Here is a 25,680-nt window from a genome sequence, read left to right on the forward strand (position 1 = left end):
GCCCCACAGCTTTTTTGGTTAGCAGGTGGCTTGGCCCACACAGTTTCCTTTAAATACAGGCATAATTTGTCTGGTTAACATTCAGCTCAGCAGTATATTTCTCATAGAGTTCAACCACAAAATAGTAATGACATAGTAGCAGCATTAGGAGAAATTTCTGGAAATGTGGCATTTCAAATATAACTCTATCCTCAAATGATTTGTGGTCTTTAAAATTCACTAAAGCAAGAGAGAATTTCCCACAAAAAATTATTTTCTTCACTACTGTTCAAAGCAGTAAGTGGACTTAAAGTCTGAATATGAAACATCACTAAATTGAAAAGGGAATCTCCAGCTATGAGCCCCAAGTGCTCACCTGATTCAGCAAAAGAATTTTAAAAATGAGATTGATGCCCTCAAACCAGGCAAAAACCATTACCACACTTTGGGGAATGAAGCCTTATTTTATATAAACTAGACTGAGAGAGCAGTAACAGCTTAGCTCAGAAAAGTTCATTTTTGAAGTTTTGTACCTTCATCCATGTATCCTGGTGCTTCTTATTTGTAGAATGCTAAATAGTTCATTTCTCTAAAGACTGAGGCTCGAGAATAATGAAAAAGACATTGGGGTGAAATGTATACATGTCTTTATGGGATTAAAACAAACATCATGTGTGAAGTGGGGGCAGTTGGATAAATTGGGAGATTGGGATGGACATATACACACTATTGATACTCTGTATAAAATAGATAGCTAATGAGAGCCTACAATATAAAACAGAACTTCACTCAGTGCTCTGTGGTGACCTAAATGGGAAGGAATTCCAAAAAGGAGGGTATATATGTATAGGTATAGCTGATCACTTTGCTGTATAGCATAAGCTAACACAACATCATAAAGCAACTCTACTCCAATTTAAAAAAAAAGCATCTTCAGACTTATCAATTTAGAAATGAATGAGACCTTGGCTTTGAATTCAAACCTAGCTTTACATACATCTCACACGCTTAGCACAATAATTAGGAAGCATTAAATAAAACTGTAAACAAAAATATCCCCTCATCCTAGCCGCCCTCGGGATTGATTTTCAGAGTAGGTGGTGGGAGAGTGACAGCTTTATGGCCTTCCCTTGCGGCACCGTCTCCAGTTCTCAAGCCCCCAGATGTTCATGTTGGTTTGTGAAATACAAGACTGTGGCAGCTCAAGGAGGCAGGTGCCCAGCTAATATTTCACGGTCTGCCTGATCCAAACAAGCAAATGAGAACAAGTAGGAAGTGCAATGGTCTTTGGATTTGGAGGGGAAACAGCCAGGTAAAGGATAAGATGCTTACTATCACAAACCTCATAAAAGAATCTTTCTCCTTCCTTCTTCTGCTCATGGAATTGCAAGTCAGAGATGTTAGACAAAGACACAACACATTACAGACACAGTACACAACACAGTTTTGGCAGAGATTTTTGAGATGCAAAAAATAAACCAGCAGTACATCAAAAACCACTAGTGCCACAAAGCATACTGCAGAAGAAAATCAGTATTAAGCTGATATTGCACAGAACAGTAAAAGGCATCTGCAATGGTGGAACTTTACAGATCGTTAGCATATACATAAATATACTTAATTGTGCATATATGACTAAATATATATATACACACACACACTACAAAAAGCTATTGACCCATGTTCCTTCTCCTAGTCACACTTCTGATGTATTTATTGAATTATTGTATTGTGGATAATGATCACTTTAGCTGTTAATAGTATTTTAGATTGTTAGCATTTCCTGTTCTGTAGTGAACCCATGTAAAAACTTGATTGTGTCACTTTCCTTAGCAAAGAAATATATGCTGCTAATGATCTCTAAGGAGATATTTAGTAACTGTAGGCATACAAATGCACTCACCTCTTTTCCTCCCATGGATTCAAACACTTTTTCCAGCTGAACCCGCAATTGTTGAATATTATTCATCAATATACAGGGCTTTAAATAAAAGACACAAAACAAGAAATTCATTAAATTACTGAATGGGTTGGCCTTCAATGTAATAATATACAGCTATCACCAAAATCCTATTCTATTTGGCAAATAGAAGAGTTATGCCACTTTAAGATTATACTTTTTAGTTAATCATAGAAGAGGGGATATATAGCCCCTTTGGGCAATGGAATTTAATACTGTACTTAGCAAACCATTGGAGACTTACTACTAGAATTGATTTACTCTTAGCAATGTGGCATTTTATACTTCAAAATTAACCAAATTCAGATTTTTTAAAAAAGATTTACTTTAAGAAAAACAAATTAGTTTAAACTATCTTGTTGTTTCATTGTTTCAAAAGCTAAAACATCATCTAAGTTTCAAAACTGAAAACAAAACAAAACCCTTTCAAAAACCTTGAATAAATTCTTACTATTGGTAAAGTCCACACTCTGGTATTGAAGGCCCTTAGTTATACAGCTCCAAACCATGTTTTTCTTCTCATCTCCCCCTACTATATTATGATGAACTCTCAGCTCCAAGAGGCTTATTCCCCACCCAACACCTGTGCTTTCCAGGCTTGGTGGCTTGGCTTAGCTTGTGGGCCTTTCACTTGAACCTCTTCTCCTATTTGAGTCACATCCATCATTCAGGTTAGGGCCTTCATTTTCCCAGATTGTATCCTTTTGTCACTCACTTGACATTTGTTTTATTTAACTTCACAACTGAGTTGCTTTTGACAGTCTTGCCAGCTGACCTTAAAAGCACTGTATGCACCGCTGTGTCTTTTTCTTCTTTTTCTTCCAGAGTACTGCATAGAGCCTCACACATTATACATGCTTTAAAAAGGTCCCTTGACTTCTTTTCAAGGAGGCAGAGATATAACAATACCATAAAGATGTAAAGCTTTGTGAAAGGGCTAGATGTATCCTCAGAATAGTTGAAATTAATTTATAACAATTCAGCATAGTTATAGAATAACTTAGTATTTGCTACATGCTGATTCTGAAGAACCAGCATATCAGGGGAAGAAACAAGTCAAAGAAAGGAAAATGGATATGCCTTCCAAGGTGCTGGGAAATGAGCCAATAATGAATCAGAAAGAAACCTGCAAAGACTTCCAGGACAACAGAGAGGTGTTAGTGCTCATCAGTGGAAAGATTTTATCATTGTTTTAACCACATTACACACCTTTGAAGAACGTTCTACTTGACTCTTAAAGTGACCACATCCTAACTTGAATTTACAAAAACAATTTAGAACTTCTATTCTCTTAATTTTAGGCACTTAAATATTTTATAACACAGATTTATCTCCTATAGATTCTGTTCAGTAAGCTGAATCATAGTATTCTACAAAGTGAGTCTCTGGATCCAGGTCTAGCCCTTTCTGTAGCATATATGATCAGATTTTTAGGATTTCAGATTCTTGACCCAGAGTCAACAAACTGAATCAAAAGAGCTTTATCCACTAGGGGATGGGGTCATTGGGTTTTTTTCTTTTTTTCTTCTTCTTTTTCATTGCAGAGGGGAAAGAATTAAGGAAGAGCACAGCTCTTAATAAGAAGCAGGAAGACTCCATGGGTAAAGGTTGTATCATCCTGCTTTCCATGGTTCTAAGTTATCTGGGGAGACTCTGATTATTTGATATTAGCATTCAAGCTTATCTCTTTTTTTTGATACACATAATAGGACTTTAGTTCTAGCTTTACACATTAAACCAACTCCAAGCCTTTATAATGAAATAATTTCCAAAGGAAAAGAGCTACTGAGAAGCAAAATGAACAAAGACACTTGGGCTCACTTGGCATAGATTGCTATTGACCTGACTAAGGCTACATATGAGAAAAGAGATGCAGTTATCCAGAGGGAGATAAAAAGAAATATGAGACATTCCTCTTTGATTAAGCTTCTGCTGACCTTGACATGTTCAAATTTCAATTTTATTGAATCAATTTATCAAATCACTACTGAGAATTGAATTATACAACTCTACCTTAATCAGGGAACAGCTTTTACTACTTCCCTAGTAAATGAACAACAAATAAACAACTAAAATACCCCCAGTAAAGGGAACATTAACCTGATTTAACTAGTGGGTTGTATTTTTTAAGATCCCACCAAATTATGTTTCTGAGTTGAAAAAGATTATTAAAATAAATCAAGTAATTCTGATTTAGATAATATTGTTTTGCTATAATGTGGAATGTGGAAGACTGGATAAAAACTTGTGACCCATTCCAAATTTAAAATGTCACATAATAAAAGAAAAATTATTCTGTCACAGATGTTTTGTTTAACTGTCATCTTTAATTCTGAGCCCCTGAGAAAGCAAATATCACAGTCATCTCTTAGGAGTCTCTCTTTAAAAGTTTCCAGTGCTATTTGCAGATAAAATGGGAATATTGTCATAAGTGTACGGAGAAAACAAAAAATAATGTTCAATGTTCTTGATATTTAAAGATATTTAAAAATTTATATCTGAAACAACAGTGATACTTACACACACAAATGTGCAAAAGCACTTCTTCAATCTATCTTAGCTGAAAGCTTAAACTAAGTAGTTGACTGGTATCCTTTTATGGAAGAGCTAAAATAACACTTGGAATTTAAATGAAAGTCTAAGGCTAGTCAAGACATCAGTAATTAGGAAAGAAAAGCATTAAAGAAAGAAAAGTAAGCTTGTGTGCTATCATATTTCAATGATTTTTTTTCTTTATAAAAAGTTCATTTTGAAAAGTATAAAATATAAAGAAAAATACAGAGGATAATATAATGCTGATTTATATTTTTCATATTAAAGATAAACTATAAATGTCAAAACATAAAGTAGAAGTCTGCAGGGGTTTTTTAAAGCTATTTTTCCTTTCTGAATGACAGGAATTGGCCTTGATAATTCATAGCCACCTTTCAAAATCTTCAATTTTTGATACCAAGGAAGTCAGAATCTTTTCTGAAATTATCTGGCACTGTTTTGATTTTCAACATATTATTTTTCAGCTGTATTATAAATTTAACTGTAGCTAGATGCTTTCAATAAATAAATACTCTATCTTGTCTATTAGAATATTTGTAATCAATGGCAATTAGAAATCACTACTGAGACATCCAGGCATTTCAGTAAAATTTCTGGGCAGCATTTTCACTTAAGGAAAAGGAGAATCTTCTGGGACCCTCAAGAACTGTTAGGGCTGACTTATCTTAATGAGCTGTCAGCAAGAGGTCAGTGAGGTTTCAGCAAGAATTCTCTTTAAGATTTGCTGGATAGTGGGAACTGATTTTTTGACAGAGGGAAAAAAACCCTGATTTTTCTCTTGAAAAATTTAGTACTGACTTTTAAAATATTTTTCAGTGTTTTAAAAAATTCTTATAATGTTACCAACATATTTCTCCTAAAATGTTTATGGTGAATAGAAAGATTTTACCTTCCACCATAAAATAACATTGATTGTATTCCAAATTACTTTTGGTTTATCTCACTTCTCTTTATTCCTTTCATTAATCTGTAATATTGGCTTAGATTTTATCAACATTTGTCAATCATCCAAAAAATAAGACGGTAAGTTAATAATTCAGAGTAAAGATCAGTATCACTCCTTACTTTAACCATTCTTTTCAATTTATTTGAAAACTAAAAGAATAAATTATACTTATTTTGGTATTGATGCCAAAACTACACTATTTGGTGTGAACATTGAACTTTTTAACTCCTAGGTCCCAGCTCCAGTGTTTACAATGATGTGGGTTTTAAATTGTTTTTATGAGTCTTGCTCCTTACCATCATGGAAAACCACAAGCTGACTGGCACTGAGATGCTCTCAACCTTCCTCTGAATTCTATTTTATACCAGTTCAGGACTACTAGAAAGCTTTCTAACAGTCTCCTGAGATCTCTATTTTTATCATCTATATGAAAACAGAAAGAAAATTGCTTACTTATATCAGTTCTCAATTGAGGACTATTTGAAAATAGAGACATTTTTACTTACCACATTTTCCTTATCACAGTATGAACCGAAATCGCTTGATACAATTGCAGCATACTGAAGTAGTACTTTATTGATGGTCTAGGAAAAAAAATTGTGAAATTCATTCAGGTAAGTAAAACTTTATATGTACATATATCTCTACATATGTATCTATCCCCACAAACACACACAATCCGGGTTATGTTAATCAGAAACAAGGGTCAACACGTGAGCTCAGTTGCTAAGTCATTTCTGACTCTCTGTGATCTCATGGACTGCAGCCCACCAGGCTCCTCCATCCATGGGATTTCCCAGGCAAGAATACTAGAGTGGGTTACCATTTCCTTCTCCAGGGGAATCTTCCCAACCCAGGGATGGAACTGGAGTCTCCTGCATTAGCAGGGAGATTCTTTTAACCACTGACCTGGGAAGCCAAACAAGGGCCGTAGTGAAGTGAAGTCGCTCAGTCGTGTCCGACTCTTTGTGACCCCATGGACTGTAGCCTGCCAGGCTCCTCCATCCATGGGATTTTCCAGGCAAGAGTACTGGAGTGGGTTGCCATTCCCTTCTCCGGGAGATATTCCTGACCCAGGGATTGAACCCAGGTTTCCTGTACTGTAGGCAGACGCTTTACCATCTGAGCCACCAGAGAAGTCAACAAGGGCCATAGCAGTGACTAAATCTACACCTTTGCCAAAAGAAGGATTTCAAACTTATATTTAAATGACAATTTGTAATATTTCTGAGTACAAGATAGTCCACATGCATCCATTGTATTTTAATACAACCAGCTCCATCACAAAATGATTTATTTCTAACTTAAGATTCAGGAGGTATATTGTTTGGTGGTACCTCCTCTATGCCTGGATACTTATTACCTGATGCCCCCAATGACTTTTTTCTTTTCCTGAATGATTGACACTTTATGCTTTCATTCAGTTCAGTTCAGTTCAGTTGCTCAGCCGTGTCCGACTCTTTGTGACCCCATGAATCGCAGCACGCCAGGCCTCCCTGTCCATCACCATCTCCCGGAGTTCACGCAGACTCACGTCCATCGAGTCTGTGATACCATCCAGCCATTATCTGGCATGATTTCTAGTTGCCATCCCCTCTTCATCCCCCCGCCCCCCACACACATACACATAACTCTACCATGGCAAAATTCCTTTTGGTGGTTCTTTTTTCAACTTTCTACAGTATTCCTGAATTATGAGTGGGGTCAGAACATACCCATATGTGTGACTTAGCAATGAATATTTTCAATGATACAGAGCCTTACTAATAACAAAGAATACCTCTTAAGACCTAAATTTCAGCTTTTGTTGCATCATAGTATCTGTTAATTTACCATTAATACAGTAAGTTATTTATTGATGCAATATTTGCTAAAAATACTCCCTAATCTTCCCCTCCTTGGCATTTTTAATCCTAATTCCACATTTTCCTTCTCTATCTAATAACTCTTACTGAGCCTAAGGAGGCCCTCTGCTTCCATTAACTATGCAAAAATAGGGCAAATGAACAAATTTCATTAGTTGCATTTTGTTTTAATTACTTAAACAGATATTGATGTGTTTGCAGGCTACTGCTATTTCTTACAGAGTTTGAATTATTTTAAGTCCAAAGTAGACATGATTTTCTTGGAAGAGAGAAAGCAACAAGAGCAATAAATAGAGATCATCTCTTTTCATAGAAAAGCAAAGACACAAAAGCTTTTTTATGTACATTCTTCTGAATTTTCTTTGTGACTCAAAATCAACTTGGGGAGATAGTCCAAGAAGTGAAGCTGAAGGAGAGATGTATAATTTGCAGACCTGAAATCACGGAATGTGACTATGAACTCATTTTACAGACTTTAAAAATCACAATGAAAACCTGAAACCTGAAATTAGAGCTAACAGGCAGAAAGAAAATCAATAGTTTGTGGAAAGAAAAAGAAAAGCATTGTTGCTTAGTCATGTCCCACTCTTTGCGACCCTATGGACAGTAGCCTGCCAGGGTCCGCTGTCCTTAGAATTCTCCAGGCAAGAATACTGGAGTGGATTGCCATTCCCTTCTTCAAGGGATCTTCCCAACCCAGGGATAGAATCCAGGTCTCCAGCACTTCAGGCAGATTCTTTACCAACTGAGCCACCAAAAGTGAAAACAGGCATCAATTTAAATAGAAAAGTTGGCTTTGAAAAATATAACATCTTATCAAGAAGCAGACTAACAAATCTAGGAAAACAGGTGGTGGATCAGACTAAAGTATTTTCTAAATGCATCTGTTCAAATTTTATTTTAGACTTCATCTTACCTAATGAGCGCTGATTTACTCATACATATGAACACTACTCTCAGTTTATAGGTTCTTATGACAGTGTCAACTGCAGGAATCAATTCACTATATTCCAAAATTAAAAACCAACAGAAGCCTGCCTTTAGGAGCTTGTTGCATCTCAGACTATCAAGTGTTCAAGATTTAGTTTGGGCAGGAGAATCCGGACAACCATTTCTGATTATTCTCAGCGTCTCCACATGGTCTAATTCTTGCCTCTGCTTCATAGGAATTATGAAGTGATTCGCTTGAATTCCATCTGGGAGGCAACTGATCCTAGGATCTCACATCTAATAACCTACAAATGCCAGAGGTTTGCAAGTCAGGATAGGTTGCATTTAAGGAAAAGGGCTTTGTCATGTACAATGTAGTTTAAGGCCTTGTGCTCATAGAATTGTCAGTACACTGGCTATAACAATATCCATTTATTTGTGAGTATATTAAGTACACCTAAATGTGTTCATGTACATTTCAGGGGCAACTTCAATGTAATTCTAACTTATTCAACAAAGAAAAATCACTATTAGACATTTCTTATTAACACTAGTGACTACAGCTGAAACTTGAACAACCAGAGGGTTAGGGACACCAACTCTCTGCACAGTAAAAAACTGACTTGTAGCTTACAGTGAAAGCATTAGTAGCTCAGTCGTATCTAACTCCTTGACACCCCATGGACTATAACCTGCCAGGCTCCTCTGTCTATGAAATCTCCAGGCAAGAATACTAGAGTGGGTAGCCATTCCCTTCTCCAAGGGATCTTCTCAACCCAGGGATCGAACCTGTCTGAGGGATCCTTTACTGTCTGAGCCACCTGTATTCATAGTTCATCCATATCCCTGGATTCAACTAACCACATATCATATAGTACTGTAAAATTTACTATTTAAAAACTGGACACCCAAAGTTCAAACCCATGTTGTTCAAGGGTCTTCTGCGGTTAGTTAAGACATATCTATCTGAAGCATTTTTCCAACATCATCATAAGCATCACTTAGGAACTTGTTGGAAATAAATAAATTCCTCTATCCAGGACTTCCCTGGTGGCACAGTGGATAGGAGTCCACCTGACAATGTGGGGCACATGAGTCCAACCCCTGGTCTGGGAAGATTCCACGTGCAGCAAAGCAACTAAGACCATGTGCCACAACTACTGAAGCCCATGTGCCCTACAGTGTGTGCTCCACAACGAGAGAAGCCACTGCAGCAGAGAGTAACCCCTCTGCTGAACTGGAGAAAGCCCTTGCGAAGCAACAAGGACCTAGTGAAGTCACAAAAATTAAATCAATTAAAAAAAATTCACTGGTCCAGTCCCAGGTCTACTGAGTCAGCAATTCTGGGGTTTGTTAGTGCTTACTCACTAAGTCATGTCTGACGCTTTGTGACCCCATCAACTATAGCCCACAAGGCTCCTCTGTCCCTGGGATTTCCCAGGCAAGAATACTGGAGTGGGTTGTAGAAGTAGACTAAATATCTTGTCAGTACTGCTGGGAGGGACATCTAGGAGTATACTCTTCCAATCAGGAAGACAAGAACCCTGGACCAAATCCATCTCTGCAGTCACATTTTATGCATAGAGCTTTACAGTATCAGAGCAACATAGAGGACAAGAAGACTGCAGTATTTGTTAAATGGCACTAGTGGTGCCACTTCAGTGCTTCACACATTGTATTTTAACATATCCAACATAAAACAGAATTCCCTAGGGATGCCTATGTTTGGCTTAAAGGATAAATATGAATGGTGAGATTTTTTTTCTTCAACTTACTAACTGATTTCTGATAACACTGGAATGTGAAAGTAATATAGATTGGTGGATGAAAGTGTTCTGTTCATATCATTTCTAGTCTTCTCTGCATTGTTTAAACCTTCTAAGCTTGTTTCGTCACATTAAAATTATGAAAAATAATTGTATGTATCTCTTGAGGTGGTTGTAAACAATAACTGAGACAATACATGTAAAGTGATTAGCACATAGTGGTGCTCAATGAATTATCATTATTATTTTTAAAATTAGGATTAGGTTCCCAGATCACAAGGAATATGTGTTCTCATTCATCATAATATTGACAACTCTTAGCTAGGAGTCAATTAACATTTGTTGATTTGTTTTTAAGTAGTACTGAAAATATTACTTCATTGTTCTTTTAACTGAAGCACCTATACTCGTCAAGAGCAATAAGACAGCCATAGGAATATTCTCCAACCACATGCCCATTTTCCCACTCATCACAGCTCCTGAATGTACCTGCTATGGAATTTAAAGCATTTGCTTGGCACCTGATTCGGTCTTTTATATGCTTTAGTGAAAATAAACCATGTTTTTAAGATCCAGTTGACAGTGCCAACTCCTCTTAAATGTCTGAAGACATCATTAATGTGTCTTTCCTCCAGGGGATGGTTTAAATCAGTCTATGTCCCAGAAAGATAATAGGATTTCAGTATCTCTTGATATAAGGATCCCAATCCTAAGAAAGACAGGGTTTTCAAGACCAATGGTCACAGCTGATGAAATAAGATAAACTTCAGTAGTCTGCAGTTCCTCTGAAATAGCTAATTAGATTAACCACAAAGTCCCATTTTAAAAATAATCATGCTAATGAAAGTTTATTTTTCCATGAAGTTTGTCAATTTCTATTTTCCCAGAAAACGTTTTTCATTCCTTGTGATAATTCATCTCCCTGTGATAGTAACTGGTTTGTATTGAATGTCCATGGGTTAAAAGTACCTTTATTTCACTGAAATTATTTTATTGTGCCAATAAAAACTTACCTTTCCTCAGTGATACATGCAGCCTAGTTCTTTCCCTCTTGCTGCAGACAGTCCTCCCACTCTGGGCGTCTTTGCCCCCGCCTTACATAACCTGACTACTCTGTGAATTCTACTTTTGTAATACGTGCAATTCTTATCTGATCCTGCTTCCACTACAGAGTTTCAGAAACAGCATGTGACATACTTTTATAAACACTGTCCCTAATGACCCTGTTTCATTCTTTTCTTGGCAGTCATCCAAAGCACAGCTGCTAGTCAAGAAAAGACTTCGAGAATTTTTTAGAGTAATTCTCCTGCAGAATTCACTGCAGATTTCCCCATAGTGGGAAACTGGAATCAGCTACTCAAGAAAGTTGCGATAAATGATTTTTAACTATTATCTCTAAAAGTGGGAGTTACCTTAGTCTTCCTAGTTAGCAGATACAAAAACTGGAGTTCAAAGTATTTCATGGCAGACAAATATTTTAAAACATTTTAGGCTGACAGCTGTTTGTCTGCCTAAAAGCCTTCATGGGCTCCTCATTTTTTACTAAAGAGATTCAGCCACTTTGCCTGCTCTTTAAGATTGTTTACGACAAGAGCCTGACATTCCAACTGTAGTTCCACAGCCCTCTATAAATCTTATGCTCTTTCCTTAGTGGGACCTCTCAAGCTAGAAGTCCTGAGTCACAGAACAGCGGAGGATGACTAAGATTCACTATTGAGCAAGCTCTGCCCAGGCTCCTGTGAGTCCCCTTCTCAACTGGGCCTTAACCTTGGCTTATAAAGACTTGAACAAAACAGTAGCAAAATTTCTAAGAGTTCAAAGACACACCTCTTGGATGATCCCACATTCCTTAAAGTGCCTGCCTGAAAAAACCCAAGGCTGCCAAAAGATTTACCCTTTATTCCAGCCAACACCTGAAGATAGGGTCCTATCTTCCAGCCTCTGTGGAAGGGAAGGGGCCTAACCTCAATAAGCACCAGTTAGCAAACTAGGTGGGCTTCCCATGGATCAAGCCCCTCTCCTGCTCTTTAAGCCCTACTTGTGCTCTCCCTGTTCCTGCATTCTGCCTCTGAAACACCCAGTGATGGCTGTGCAAATCAAAACAGTCTTTCAGTCTGGACTCTCCCCCACTGCAGTAGTTTATTACTGATTAAAATCTGTCCTTACCACTTTGATTAGTATATCTGGCTTTGTTGATTTATTTATTTATTTTTACCAAAGGCTGAAGTTTGCTGAGCAGGAAGTCAATCTTTGTTGTGTTAACTAGTTACCTCAACATAAATTAACCATCCTACTACAGTTAATAAAGATGCTGAAGTCCTTTCCTAATCCACTTGTCAGTGAACAAGACTTACACTTTTCTAAGAACTGGAGCCAATGACAGGGTCTGCCTCATGCCTTGCATTCACAAAGGATCTCAAACTCAGACTGTTTGTGATAATGCAAATGAAGTAACCTCCCTTTGTGTTTGTATCTGTGGTTAAAAGCAGGGGCATGGTAAATATGTACATCCTTTATAGGCTGAATTGTGTCCCCTCAACATTTATTTGTTGAAACACTAACTCCCAGTATCTCAGAATATGAATGTATTTGGAGACAGGATCTTTCAAGAAGTGAGTTAGTTAAAATAAGGCCAATAAGGTGAGCTCTAATCCAATATGTTTGCCATCTTTCTAAAAAGAGAAAATTTAGACACACATAGAAACAAATGGTAACTCACTCCATATTCTTGCCTGGAAAATTCCATGGACAGAGGAGCCTGGAGGACTATCATCCATGGGGTCACAAAGAGTCAGACAGGACTGAGCAGCTGAGTGCACACAGAAACACAAGGGGTGTATGTACACAAAGGAGAGACTGTCTGGACACACTAAGGTAGTCAATTGCCAGATCAAGAGAGCGGCCTCAGAAGAAAGCAGACATTATGGCACTCTGATCTTGAATGTATTACAGTAGTTTCCAGGACTGGGAGATCATTATTTTCTACTGTTTACATTACCATTCTGTGGTATTTTATTTAAGGCAATCCTGGCAAATTAATACATCTTAAATATTGTAAACAAGTTCACTGAGTTTTGGCCTTTGTTTTTTAATGTTACACACACACACACTCACATGGCCTTTTTCAACCTCTGAGATACCTTGATTATAGCATTTGACTTTTTCATAGCTGTCTACAGATTTGGCCATCTCAGGATAAGTTTTCTAAAGTCAGAGATTGTGCTTATTCATGACTACATCTCTGAAAGTGGCTGGTAAAGTGTGCAGGTGAGGCAATGAGTAAGCCCTTGTCAAATAAACAGCCAAGACCTCCACCATTATCCAACCACAGGGCCATCAGGCAGAGGATTGTGTAGTAGGTCCTTGCCTTCCGTCCTTACATTTGTTGTATAATTACTCTGATTCAGAATCTCCAGATATTTACTATTTCTTAAATAGTTCAGACGATTAAGTCTAAACTTCTCAACCTGGGAAGCAGAGCTTTTCAAGATCTGGACACATCTTCACTTTCCCAACCTTTTCCTCTCCCAGAACAGATTTTTTTTTTTCTTTTTTTGCCAGATTGTTTCTCCCTGTTCTTCCCATGCCAAGTTCAGCTTTTCCTATCTGTTTGTTCCTGCTATTCCCATGGCTTATGATACTTTTCTAACATTATCTTTTTAGGCTGAATGAGCCCTCTCTTCCCAGGGAAACTTTGTCTATTTTAGTCCTCATTAGTTTTCCTTCTGCTCAACTTACTGTGGATTCCACTGTTCTTGAGATTGAACTGTCCCTCTTCATGAATATCCCTCTTCATGCCACCTTCCAATTAGCTCATGTCAAGTGGTCTTGATTATCCATCTATCTATCTATCTGACTGTCTATCTTTAAGATCTGAAGGACAGAGATAGCATCTTTTAGTTCTTATATTTCCCTTGAAACTTTTGCAAAGTAGTAAGTACTTTATAAGCCTTCTTAGACAATAAGAGGAGGAAGAGGTCTTAAGAGAAGTCTGGTTGCTCAAAATCAACTAACAAAAGCCTATTCATAAAAATCAAGGGAACTGCTCAGACTCACACTATAGTTATTGGCCGATTTGAAATTAGAACTCAATTTTCATTACTCCAAGTTCAACATATTTTGTGCTACAGTGTATTACTGCTAAAAAAAAAAAAAACAAACTTGCCATTTGAATATGAAATTCCAAGATTTATTTTCTGCTACAAAGCTGAAATGTAAATTAATTTGGCACCCATAGTAGTCTTATCAATTACAAATGACTGAGTCATTCGTGTGAATAGTAACTTGATTTTTTTAGATGATAAACCTATATTTAAGAAAAAAGAAGGGCAAAAAACAGTCAGGTGACAAACTTGAAACAGTCTTTTTTTGCTGGGATTAGATAACTAAATTGGGGTAGTGGTCAGACAAGACTAGTGCTATAAAATAACAGCATTTTTCAGATTCTGTGCAGGAAAATAATAACATACCATAGTCCCTGGTGGTTCAGTGGTAAAGAATCCACCTGTAATGCAGAAGACCTGGGTTTGATCCCTGGGTCAGGATGATGCCCTGGAGAAGGGAATGGCAACCCACTCCAGTACTCTTGCCTGGAGACTTTCATGGACAGAGGAGCCTGGTGGGCTACAGTCCATGGGGTCGCAAAGAGTTGGACATGACCTGAGTGACTAACACACACACACACACACACACACACACACACACACACATTGTCCCAGCAAAGAAAGGATTCAGTCCATTTAACCTACCTTTGCAAATCTTCTCATTAAGTGAGATAATGCTTCAGGATTGGGGCATTCCAGTTTCTTAATAATCTCAAAGCTCTGATTAAGCTGAGCAAAAACATCAACCACGGAGCAAGAGAACAGCGCATGATCAGATGTCTGTTGGAACTGAGGAAAGAGAAAATGAAACCATTCCCGAAGCACATTAGATGGACTGCAGAAAGAATTTTCATTATTTCTCAAAACAACTCAATCTCCTATATCATGCGCCTTCATTTCCCAGTAAGAAAATGCTTGTTCATTTTAAAATCATTCATCTCCTTTTCTGAAAAGTGTAGTAAAACTAGTATCATGAGGCAGGTTTACTATTAATTGAATTGGGGGAGTGTTTTTTTTTTTTTTTTTTTTTTTCAGTTTCTCATTCCCCACAGGCATTAGGATGGTTTAGCAAGCTGATTGTGGCTCGAGACATTTGATTTACTCTAGAGGGATTGGGAGGGTGTCTGTCTCTAATCTTGGAATCCTGGAAAGGTTCCAGAGCAATGGGGAAGCTTTGTATAAGCCTACTGAACTTGTTGGAGAAGGAAATGGCAACCCACTCCAGTATTCTTGCCTGGAGAATCCCATGGACGGAGGAGCTTGGTGGGCTATAGTCCATCGGTCGCAAAGAGTTGGACACGACTGAGCGACTTCACTTTCACTTTCACTGAACTTGTAGATTCAGGCCAATTCAAGGAGTAAAGAATACTGGGGCAAAAGGGTGATTGATTTTTTTTTTTTAAGCAATTCCCTTGGTGTCTTATCAGACTTTAAAATTGTGTTCTAATTATATTTTGATAATTAGAGGATTAAAATAAACCTTAATTAATGGCAATAAACCTGACAATTCCCATTAAATTAAAAGTGAGCAGTGTGAATAAATCTCAACAATAAGCAATATGAAAGTCATTTAAACTCACTCCATCTTTTTTGTCTCTTCCCAGGGCTCCATGTAGGAACTCCATTGACACATCTTCATTTTCATCTAGCCACTGCATGACAAAAGGTTCAAACCACCTGAAAAAAATTAATATTATGACATACTATAAAAGATGTCATTCACACATAATTAACAGTAAATGCAGTATTGCTCTTTTCTCATCTGAGGGTAATTCAGGACCGAAAACCTCTTTTCATTCTCTTTTTCTAGTTCTGCTACCTTGAAGACCTTTATCTTCACTTAACTGTATCCCCTTCTCGGAATTTCCTGGCAGTGCAGTGGTTAGGACTCTGAGCTACCACTGCTGGGGGCATGGGTTCAATCCCTGTTTGGGGATCTAAGATCCTACATGCTGTGCAGGGTGGCCAATATCTATCTATCTAACTTTCCCTTTTACCTTCAGTCCCTTCCTTTCTCTTGACCCTTCTCATGCTGTTTCATGATTAGTTCCCAATTCCCACTCAATGATTCTCTTTACAATTCAAAATCCTGTAAAATGTAGATCTTGTATGGTGTCTGCCCCCATTGCGTCATTCTCTTATTTCTCAGGGCTTTGCCATCTGGCTTTCATCTACCATAACTCCTCTCCTGTAACTGATCCTGCAGGCTCACCTTTAAATTTTAATGATCTGCAGTCAACCTGCAATTGGGTTTTGTGAACGGTCTAAGTTTCAAAGTTCTTTTTTCCATATGGATGTACAGTTGTCTAGCACCACTTATTTAGAAGGTCATCCTTACCCCCACTGCTTTGAGTTGGCATCTTTGATGCAAATCAATTAACAGCAATGAGTGGATTTGTCTTCAGACTATTTCATTCATCTATTTGTTACACACAACACTATACAATTAATAACTAGCTTTTGAATATGTCTTGACAACTGATAGTGCAGTTCTCCAACGTTTTTACTTCCTCTTCAAGGTTGCTGTGGCTAGTCTTGGCCCTTTGTATTTCTATGTACTACATTTTTTTGAACAAACTTATCAATCTGCACAAAAAGAGCTGCTGTGCTCCTTATGGGATTGTATTGAATCAATGAAGGGAGAACTATCATCTTTATAATAATGCATCTTGTAAGGAACATTGTATATTTTTATTGAGTACATCTTAGTATCTCTCAGTAATATTTTATAGTTTCCTGAATAGAAGGCATGCACATCTTTCATCACAAGTCTTTATCATGGTTTTAATATCATTTAAATGGTATTGTGTATATGTAATTTTCTGATTGTGGCTATCATATAGAAATTCAGTGAAGTTACTACATTCACATTTTAGATTCTATTAGTTTTCCCATAGTTTTTTTTAAAATTTTCTAGATGTATAATTATGTCATAATAACATATTGACAGCATCATTATATGCTTTTACAATCATTAGACTTTTCTCTTGTCTTACTGCACCTGCCTGGGACTTCTAGCACAATGTTAAATAAAAGTGATTTTATCAGTTATCAGTTTTGTTCTTTTTTAAAAAATTCATTTTGTAGAAGTATAGTTGATTTACAATGTTGTATTAATTTCTACTGTACAGTAAAGTGATTCAGGTATATACGTGTGTGTGTGTGTGTGTGTGTGTTCAGTTGTGTTTGACTCTTTGCAACTCCATGGACTGTGGCCTGTCAGGCTCCTCTGTCCATGGAATTTTCCAGACAAGAATACTGGAGTGGGTAGCCATTTCCTCCTCCAGGGGATCTTCCCAACCCAGGGATTGAACCCACGTCTCTTGTGTCTCCTGCACTGGCAGGCGGATCTTTACCACTGGGAAGTCCTACACACACACACATATATATACATATGTATATATATATGTGTATATATATATCAGATCAGTTCAGTCACTCAGTCGTGTCCGACTCTTTGTGACCCCATGAATCGCAGCACGCCAGGCCTCCCTGTCCATCACCAACTCCCGGAGTTCACTCAGACTCACGTCCATCGAGTCAGTGATGCCATCCAGCCATCTCATCCTCTGTCGTCCCCTTCTCCTCCTGCCCCCAATCCCTCCTAGCATCAGAGTCTTTTGCAATGAGTCAACTCTTCTCATAAGGTGGCCAAAGTGCTTATATATATAAAATTGGTTATTCTTGATATCATGGGGAAGTTTTCAAAATTTTATCTGTGTTTGTATAGTTTATTTAAATGGGGGAGGGGGTTTCTTTTATTAGATTAAGAGTTTCCTTGATTTTTAATTAATGTTCTATTTTATCTAATTATTGCTATAAGTTTAGTGTAATGATTGTAGGAATTTTCTCCTTCATAATTTAAATATGGTGAATTGTGTTCATTGCTTTTAAAATATTTAGTCTCATATCCCAGGAATAAATTCCCCTTTGTCATGTTTATATTAGTCTTTTTATATTAGCTAATATTTCCTTTTTTTTAATTTTTTTATTTTTTTATTTTTTATTTTTTAAATTTTTTTAAATTTTTTTTATTTTTAGTTTTTTATTTTTACATTTTAAAATCTTTAATTCTTACATGCATTCCCAAACATGAACCCCCCTCCCACCTCCCTCCCCATAACATCTTTCTGGGTCATCCCCATGCACCAGCGCCAAGCATGCTGCATCCTGCGTCAGACATAGACTGGCGATTCAATTCACATGATAGTATACATGTTAGAATGTCATTCTCCCAAATCATCCCACCCTCTCCCTCTCCCTCTGAGTCCAAAAGTCCGTTATACACATCTGTGTCTCTTTCCCTGTCTTGCATACAGGGTCGTCATTGCCATCTTCCTAAATTCCATATATATGTGTTAGTATACTGTATTGGTGTTTTTCTTTCTGGTTTACTTCACTCTGTATAATCGGCTCCAGTTTCATCCATCTCATCAGAACTGATTGAAATGAATTCTTTTTAACGGCTGAGTAATACTCCATTGTGTATATGTACCACAGCTTTCTTATCCATGCATCTGCTGATGGACATCTAGGTTGTTTCCATGTCCTGGCTATTATAAACAGTGCTGCGATGAACATTGGGGTACATGTCTCTTTCAATTCTGGTTTGCTCGGTGTGTATGCCCAGCAGTGGGATTGCTGGGTCATAAGGTAGTTCTATTTGCAATTTTTAAGGAATCTCCACACTGTTCTCCATAGTGGCTGTACTAGTTTGCATTCCCACCAACAGTGTAGGAGGGTTCCCTTTTCTCCACACCCTCTCCAGCATTTATTGCTTGCAGATTTTTGGATCGCAGCCATTCTGACTGGTGTGAAGTGGTACCTCATTGTGGTTTTGATTTGCATTTCTCTAATAATGAGTGATGTTGAGCATCTTTTCATGTGTTTGTTAGCCATCTGTATGTCTTCTTTGGAGAAATGTCTATTTAGTTCTTTGGCCCATTTTTTGATAGGGTCGTTTATTTTTCTGGAGTTGAGCTGCAGAATAAACTCAAAATGGATTAAAGATCTAAATGTAAGATCAGAAACTATAAAACTCCTAGAGGAGAACATAGGCAAAACACTCTCAGACATAAATCACAGCAGGATCCTCTATGATCCACCTCCCAGAATGCTGGAAATAAAAGCAAAAATAAACAAATGGGATCTAATTAAAATTAAAAGCTTCTGCACAAAAAAGGAAAATATAAGCAAGGTGAAAAGACAGCCTTCTGAATGGGAGAAAATAATAGCTAATGTAGCTAATATTTCATTTATTTTTTTAACTATGTTCAGAGAGAAATTGGCCTGTAATTATTCTTGTTTGCTGTGTTCTCAATGAGTTTTAGTAGTTGGGATATGTTGGCCTTAAAAATGGTTTGAGAAGTATTCCTACCTTCTCTGGAACAGTTTGTGTTACATTGGTGATATTCTTTCTTAAACATTTGGAAGAATTCCATTTGGAGCCATCTGGGCATGGAGTTTTAATTATGACATGAGCTTTAATTAAGGATTCAAATTTTAAAATACTTACAGACCCATTCAGATTTTATGTTTTTTGTTATGCTAGCTTGATTTTAGTTTTAAAGGAATTTATACATTTTGTCTAACTTTTAAATGGCCTACCATAAATGCTCTCTTAATAATTTTTTATCTTTGTAGGATCTTTTGTGATATCTTTTCCTGATAATGGTGATTTGTGACTTTTTTTTTCTTTGCACTGCCCTTGCTAAGGTTTCTTGGATTTTTATCATCTTCTCAAAAACACACTTGGCTTTTTAATTCCAGGTGGCACAGTGGTAAAGAATCTGCCTGCCAAAGCAGAAGACAGGAGAGATGTACGTTTGATCCCTGGGTTAGGAAGATCCCATGGGGTAAGAAATGGCAACCCACTCAAGTATTCTTGCCTGGAAAATTCAATGGACAGAGCAATCTGACAGGCTTCATTCAGCCCATAGGGTTGCAAAGACTTGGACAGGACTGAGCACATAAAACTTTCTACTTTATTTTTATCCCAGGTCATGTTGATATTTTCTTTTTCTATTTTCTCTTGATTTTAAATATTTCTTCTGATAACTTACATCACTGATTTTATAGTTTTTCCTTTCTTTGTATAGAATCAGAGCCATAAATTTCCCTCTATTTCCTGTTTTAGCTATAATCCACAAGTTTTGACATGCTATATTTTATCATTAGTTAAAAATACTGTATAATTTACACTGTGGTTTATTTTTTGACATATGAATAATCTAGAGTATCTGCTTAATTTCCTATCTGTGATCCAAGAACATACATTATATTTTCTAAGCTTTTAAAATTCATTATATTTTCTTTGGGGTCTAACAGATAGTCTGTTTCGGTAAGTGCACCATATGTGTCTGTTAAAAATGTGTATTTTCTCACTGCTGGTTAATTATAAATTATAGATAGGTATTCTGTGTGTGTGTGTATGTGTGTGTGTGTAAATGATATCTATGAAAATTTGTGGAAACTCTGGATGAGCAGATAGATATATCTGGGTAGATAAGTGTTTTATTCATGCTTTTGAAATGTCTTTATTAATGACATTTTTGTCTGATTCTTCAGTTTCTGAAAGAATTATAATCTTCAAATAGGATTGTAGATTTTATTTTTCATTTTATTTCTGACAATTTTTGCTTTATATATTTTGCTGACATGTCACTTAATACATACATATTGAAAAATGATATATCTTTTTAAACTTTATTTTTGAAAAATTTTAATTGAAGTACAGTTGATTTAAAATGTTGTGTTAGTTCCCGGTGTACAAGAAAGTGAGTTAGTTGTATATATTACATTATATATTCTTTTTGATGTTCTTTTCCACTTTGGTGTGTATGGGGTACTGATTATAGTTCCTGTGCTAAACAGTAGGGCCTGGTTTATCTATTTTATATACAGTAGTTTGTATCTGTTAATCCTCAGTCTCCTAATTTATTCTATCCCACCTTACGCCTTTGGTAACCATAAGATTGCTTTCTGTGTCTATGAGTGAGTATTTGTTTCGTAAATCAGTTCATTTGTATCATATTTCTTATTTCATAAATTTGATATCATATGGTATTTTTCTCTGACTTACTTAGTATGATAACCTCTAGGTCCATTCATGTTGCTGCAAATGGCAATATTCCATTCTTTTTATGGATAAGTAATATTCCATTGTATATTTGATCCACATTTTCTTTATCCATTCATCTGTCAATGGATATTTAGGTTGCTTCCATGACTTGCCTATTGTAAATATTGTTGCTATAAATTTGAAGGTGCATGTATCTTTTCAAGTTAGTTTTTTCCAGATATATGCCTAGGAGTGAGATTGCTTTAGCTTTTTAGGGAACCCCCATACTGTTTTCCATAGTGGCTGAACCAATGTACATTCCCACCAACTGTAGGAGGGATCCCTTTTCTCAACACCTTCTCAGCATTTGTTAATTTGTAGACTTTTTGATGTTGGCCATTCTGACCTGTGTGAGGTGATATCTCAGTAGTTTTGATTTGCATTCCTCTAGTTAGTTTTGTTGAGCATCTTTCCATGTGCCTATTGACCATCTGTATGTCTCTGGGGAACTCTCTTGGTCTTCTGCCCAATTTTTTTAAGCTTGAACAAATAGAAAAATGATATTTACTTATTTGTTCTGCACATTATTTGATTGGATTGTTCTTCTTGTTGTTGTTGAGTCATGTGAACTGTTTTTGTATTTTTGAATTTAATCCCTTGTTCATCATGCTGTTTGCAAATAGTCTCTCCCATTCCATAGGTTGTCTTTTCATTTTGTTTGTGGCTTCTTTTGCTGTGCAAAAGCTTGTTTGATTTGGTACCATTTGTTTATTTTCATTTTCAATTCTATTGCCTTAGGAGACTAACCTAATAAAAAACACTGATAGGATTTATGTCAGAGAATGTTTGCCTGTGTTCTCTTACAGGAGTTTTATGGTGTCATATTTGAACATACTGTGAGGGTATGTTCTAACTTCATTGATACACATGTAGCTGTCCAGCTTTCTCAACATCACTTGCTAAAGAGACTGTATATTTTGTATATTTTTGCCACCTTTGCTGAAGATTAATTGATTATAGGTTGTGTGGGTTTATTTCTGGGCTCTCTATTCTGCTCCATTAATCGATATATCTGTTTTTGTGCCAGTAACATGCTGTTTTGACTGCTGTTACTTTGTAGTATTGTCTGTAGTCTGGGAGGGTTATTCCTCCAGTTTTGTTCTTTTTCCTCAGAATTGTTTTGGCAATTCGGGGTCTTTCATAGTGAGATATAAATTTTAGGATTGTTTGCTCTAGTTCTGTGAAAAATGTCATGGGTAATTTGATGGGGATCACATTAAATCTGTAGATTGCTTTGGATACTATGGCCATTTAACAATATTAATTCTTCCAATCCAAGAACATGCAATATCTTTCCACTGGCAATGAAACATCTTTTTGTTGAATTGTTCCCTAATTATCACGAAAAATTTCTCTCAAAGTGTTTACCTTAAAATCTTTGTTTTTAATAATATAGCTGCATAATTTTGCTTTCAATTATTTTTTCATCCTTTAACATTTCTAGACTCTCATGTTTTAGGTGAATAAATTATAAGAAAGATATTTTGGGTTTTACTATTTTATCTAATAGAATAATACTTGTTGGCTAGAATATTAATCTACTTGCACTTATAGTTTACACTTAATTTTCTGATACATTATATTTAAAATCTATCATCTTTCATCCCCACCCCCAGTTTCCTACTTGCTCTTCATTCCTTTCTTTCTTATTTTTTGCCTTTTAAGTAGTTTTGTTTTACTCTCTCCCCGCCTCCCATGATCTTATTTGATGCCAAGCATTATGACACACACACTCAAGACATAGTAAAAGCTTTTTAAAATGAGTATTTACACCTTCTAAACAATTTGAGAACCTTATATTAACTCAGTCTATCACTCGTCTATATTTTCATGCTATTTTTGTCCTCTATTTTAATTCTATGCATATTTTATTCTACAGATTTTTAAAATTTTATATTGCTAATGTGCTTTAAATGTACTAATTGGTTCATCTTCCCTAATACTTTTAATTCTTTATTAACTGTAATTCTTACCTTGAGTCATTTTCCTCTGTCTTGAAGGCTTAGAGTATATTTTTGATGAGAGTCTCCTGGAAATGAGTTTTCTTGGGTTTTTAGCTGGGCCTCCCTTGTAGCTCAGTTGGTAAAGATTCTGGCTACAGTAAGGAAGACCTGGGTTCTATTCCTGGGTTGGGAAGATCCTGTTATATTGTATAAATGCTTTCATTTTCCTTTATTTTTGGAGTATATATTTGACGCCTGGAGAATTCTAACTGCTCTCTTTCAGCACTTGAACATATCATTGCATTGCGTTCAGGTTTCAGTCACTTCTGTTGAATAATCAGTCAATTGTATTACTGCTGCTCTTTTGAAGGCAGTGTCTTCCCTTCCTTGACCTCAGTGCACTTAAGTTTTACTTCTTTTTGATTTTAAGCAGTTTTCTATGATGTTCCTGCAGGTGGTTTTCCTTGCATTTATCCTTCTTAGGATTTATAGAAATTCTTGAACTTTAGTTTCAAACTTTTCATCAGTTTTGCAAAATCCACACCTAGTATCTTTTCACACACTGCTCAAATACTATTTATTCTTTCTCTCTTCTTTTTTGGGGACCCAATTCATTGTGCACCAGACCTTTTTATAATTTGCCCCATATATCCCTGTATTATTTTTTTTTCTATATTTGTATTTTTTGTTTCTATGGCTCAGTTATTTTAGGCCCTCTGCTATGTATATTCTGCCATTAGATCCATCTATTACATTCCTAACTTTTCCTTTTTCAGTTCTATGATGTCCAATTTATTTTTCTTATAGGTTCTTTTTTTACTGTTGAAGTCCTCCCACAATTTGAAGGACATATCAAACTCTGTCTGATAAGGCTAATATCTCTTTTTCTCTTGGATTCTAGTCATTTGGTCCTATTGTCTGGCAATCTTTAACCTTTTAAATATTGTACATTGTCTATGAAATATTGTAGAACCTTTGGTTTATTATTTCCTTCAGAGTGGATCTAAGTTTCTGCTTGTAGATAGAATGTAGGAAGATCACCAAGATCCAGGAAAGGCTAGGTTTTAGGCTGGTCTATTTCCAGTTTGTCCTTATTTTTAGAACAGAGTCCTTCAGGGATCTCACCTGAAAAACTGGGATGTTTATAGTGCTTCTTCTTTCTTAGAAAGCCTTACCTTCTGATTTTTGTCTCCCCAACATTGTGAGAATGTTGAAGTCTCTACATAGTTTTTTTAATCTCATAGTGCTTGCATTCTACTCAATTTCTGCCTCACTCTCCACACAAGGGCAGATTAAGAATCAGAGAACACCTCAAAATGAAACTGCATACAACATGTTGTACTTACTTCTCTGTAGTCCCCTTTGTTCTGAGATCTTGGTCCCATAAGACCAAGCAGCCTTTATAGCCCTGAACACCAGTGTTTGTTTCTCTAGCCCATGGAGATCACTGTAAACTCTGGGTTACTGTTCTCTGTTTGACCACCATGACTGGTATGGCAAATTGGTAAATTCATGTAGCTGGAGAGGACTGGGGAGAAACTGCAACAAACACAGGGTTCACCTCAATGCATTTCTTTTCTCAGGGACCTTAGTAACTCAATCCTTAATTTGCCTTAGTGCCTTAATCCTTAGTGACTTGCCTTGATTGCTCTCTGATGCTGTTTAATTTATTCAGCTTTTATAGTTTGTCTTCAGTGAGCATGTTAGTCTGATTATAGTTAGTTCAGACAGAGCCAGAAGCAGAAGTCTCTGGCAAATAGCTCTCCTTTTTATTTCCCTATTCCCAGCCAACGATGTCACCAACACTTAGACACTTGTACGCATCTTTAACTCTTTCTTCTATCCTCAAGTGTATTTAGCTGACAAATTCTGTAAATTCTATCTTTGAAATTTATCTCCCACACATCTTTCTCCTTTACACTTTACTACAGTCACACTATTATGTGTAAACTTCTTACTTCTCTTGGTATCTCATTCTAACTTATAAACTTCTATGAGAAAAGTTATATAAATGGGTGTTCTAATCTTATCATTACATTACTCACTACCTTCTAAATCTCTTCTCTACCCCTTCCATTCTTTGCCTCTTCCAACTTCCACAATGCCTAATGAAAGTAGCAAAAGCTTCACTGTATTTATCTAATTTAGTCAGAAGCACTTTTCCTACATTACTTTCTACTAATTTTGTAAAAATGTTGTGTTCTTCACTGAAATTAAACTATTTCCCATGGGCCACAGCCCATGTGTTCCTTCTTCCATAATTACCCTCAGAACTTTTATTTCCTTTTCTTGTTATAACCTGACCAACCTTTCAAAGTCTATGTAAATGTTACCTTATTCATAAATACTGTGTAGAGTCACTGTAATAGATCACTTTTGTGAGACTGCACTGCATTTTGCTTATACTACTTGAATTAATACTTAATTTCAATTTGTCTTGTTTTATCATGATTTTTGTTCTTGTCCATGTCTCCTTGAGTATAAGCTCCTTTCAAGGTGAGGTCTTTATTTTTTT

General features: G+C 36.4%; 1 protein-coding gene across 1 annotated transcript in view; it reads right to left on the reverse strand.

The window, feature by feature from the left end:
* The window catches only part of UNC13C (unc-13 homolog C), a 706,632-nt gene that overhangs the window by 112,525 nt on the left and 568,427 nt on the right, over positions 1-25,680 (reverse strand). Inside the window, exons 23-26 of the mRNA XM_060417920.1 lie at positions 15,683-15,779; positions 14,748-14,891; positions 5,945-6,022; positions 1,883-1,960 (exon numbers count right to left, since the gene is read on the reverse strand). Coding sequence (XP_060273903.1) covers positions 1,883-1,960; positions 5,945-6,022; positions 14,748-14,891; positions 15,683-15,779 — 397 coding nt within the window. The remainder of the gene's footprint in view (positions 1-1,882; positions 1,961-5,944; positions 6,023-14,747; positions 14,892-15,682; positions 15,780-25,680) is intronic.

Source organism: Ovis aries, chromosome 7 (assembly GCF_016772045.2).
Source record: "Ovis aries strain OAR_USU_Benz2616 breed Rambouillet chromosome 7, ARS-UI_Ramb_v3.0, whole genome shotgun sequence".
NCBI classification, from domain to species: Eukaryota; Metazoa; Chordata; class Mammalia; order Artiodactyla; family Bovidae; genus Ovis; species Ovis aries.